At 47.9% G+C, this 1691-nt stretch overlaps 1 protein-coding gene across 1 annotated transcript; it reads left to right on the top strand.

The window, feature by feature from the left end:
• Window positions 1-753: 753 nt before the first annotated feature.
• Window positions 754-1412, top strand: Pmar_PMAR002110 (hypothetical protein; the record flags this gene model as incomplete). The annotated part of the gene is made up of 4 exons (XM_002781223.1): window positions 754-834; window positions 928-1072; window positions 1120-1273; window positions 1328-1412. The coding sequence occupies 4 exons, from the start codon at window positions 754-756 to the stop codon at window positions 1410-1412; spliced, it is 465 nt and encodes a 154-aa protein (XP_002781269.1).
• Between the last annotated feature and the right edge of the window lie 279 nt (window positions 1413-1691).

Genomic DNA, 1691 nt, shown 5'->3' with positions numbered 1-1691 from the left:
TCTCAGTACCGGATTATATTCCCCATATACTTTAAACGGTTGGTTGCCGTTACGGTGGTGCTTCCTAGTAGAAATGTAGTCTTTTGTATATGTTTTGATGATATGTTAAGTCAGGAGCCTAGACACGTACCAGGCCCAACAGCATGAGCAATGTGCTTGTTCGTATGCTTACCCCCAACGTTCCTATGTAGCGCCTTCCTCACCTGCTGTTGGTCCTAGTGTTGTCCCTGTTACTGTTCCTCGATGATGTATGGATATTATAGGATGACGTTTCTATACTCTATCATTGTGATGGAGGTCGTGTTCTAACGTTGGGTCTTTACCATTCGGGATAATGTTTGCCGCGTGTTCCCACACAATAACATACCTTTGGGCCTTGTATCGTGGATACGGCTTGATTTAGTTTCTTTTGCAGGCTCTGTCTCTTAGGGACTCATTGATTCGGTACGTTTTCCTTCGTGGGTAGAAGGAGCACTTTACTGATGCCGTCACCAAGCTTATAAGAAGACTACGTCATATACTTGAAACCAATTCGAACCAAAGCTATCTCGGGGTATCTCCGGCGGAGTTACAACAAATCCGAAGCGTGTGTTCGTCAGTGCTGAACATCTTTAGACCTTCTAGTTCCTCCGTGCGGCCCCGCATTGACGTAGGCTTCCATGTGCGTTGTGATATCTTATAAGTTGAGCATCGAGGCCTGTAGGGAATTGTGTTTTGATTATCCCTGTAGTAGTCAGTGCCCTGTATCTTACCATGCCTCTTTATACAGTCAAGCTACTGGCAATACTAGCAGCTGCATCAGTAGCCTTGTTGGGCTTATGGGCCGCAAAGGAGGTACTACTACATGCTACTCATTGAGGGTGCTCTCTTAGAAGGCTCCCAGACGCTAGCAGGCGGTTTCGGTCTGATGGGAGTGTTGCTATTCAGGTTGGGCGAATTAAGATGCCACTGTTGTTCTCGGTCTCCCAAGCCTTCACTGCTGGTGTCCTATTCGCTGCTGGGCTCTGCCATATGCTACCTGATGCTGTTGGGGAACTCGTCGATACCTACGTAGACTCTCAACCGCAGTATGGTAATTTTTCCCAACTTTATCACACTCTATTTCACCAAGTGCTGTAGGTGCCTTGTTGGCGTGCACTTCAGCCGCCATGGCGTTCCTCTTCCTACTTTGCATTGAAGAGATAGTGTCGGCTCTACTACCCGCAAGCACAGCAGTTCCCCATTCGGAGGCTGCCTGTGTTACGTATAAGACTCAGTTCCCTATTCTACCGAGGTAGAAGGATAGGCACGATGTCGCTGGAGGATAATTTTTTCCTCCTGTGTTTAGGAAAGAGCTCGTTGGTCCCCATGGGTGTTGCGAAGATGAGGATCCCAACGATAGCTGTTGTGAAGTAGCTTACTCTTCTTCTTAGATTAGTCAGAAATGGTGTTACCTCTGGTGGCAGGCGATCGACAATCGTAATGCAAAGGAGGAGGAGGATGGTGTAGTTCAGCCACTGCTGCCACGATACCACAATGAGTGTTGTCCAGTACATGAGCATGACCATGTTCATCACCATCATGGAAGCCACAGCACCGACAAGGTGGATCCTGAGGGTAGGGATTACCACGTGCCTTAGACCCACATCATTCGGAACATGGTGCTTGCTTTAGAACCACTTCTCGGGCAGCATCATCATCACCATCATCAT

The sequence above is a fragment of the Perkinsus marinus genome (assembly GCF_000006405.1).
Source record: "Perkinsus marinus ATCC 50983 genomic scaffold scf_1104296943316, whole genome shotgun sequence".
Taxonomy (NCBI): domain Eukaryota; phylum Perkinsozoa; order Perkinsida; family Perkinsidae; genus Perkinsus; species Perkinsus marinus.
The sequence above is the reverse complement of the archived record's forward strand: the minus strand, read 5'-3'. Positions and strand labels throughout refer to the sequence as shown.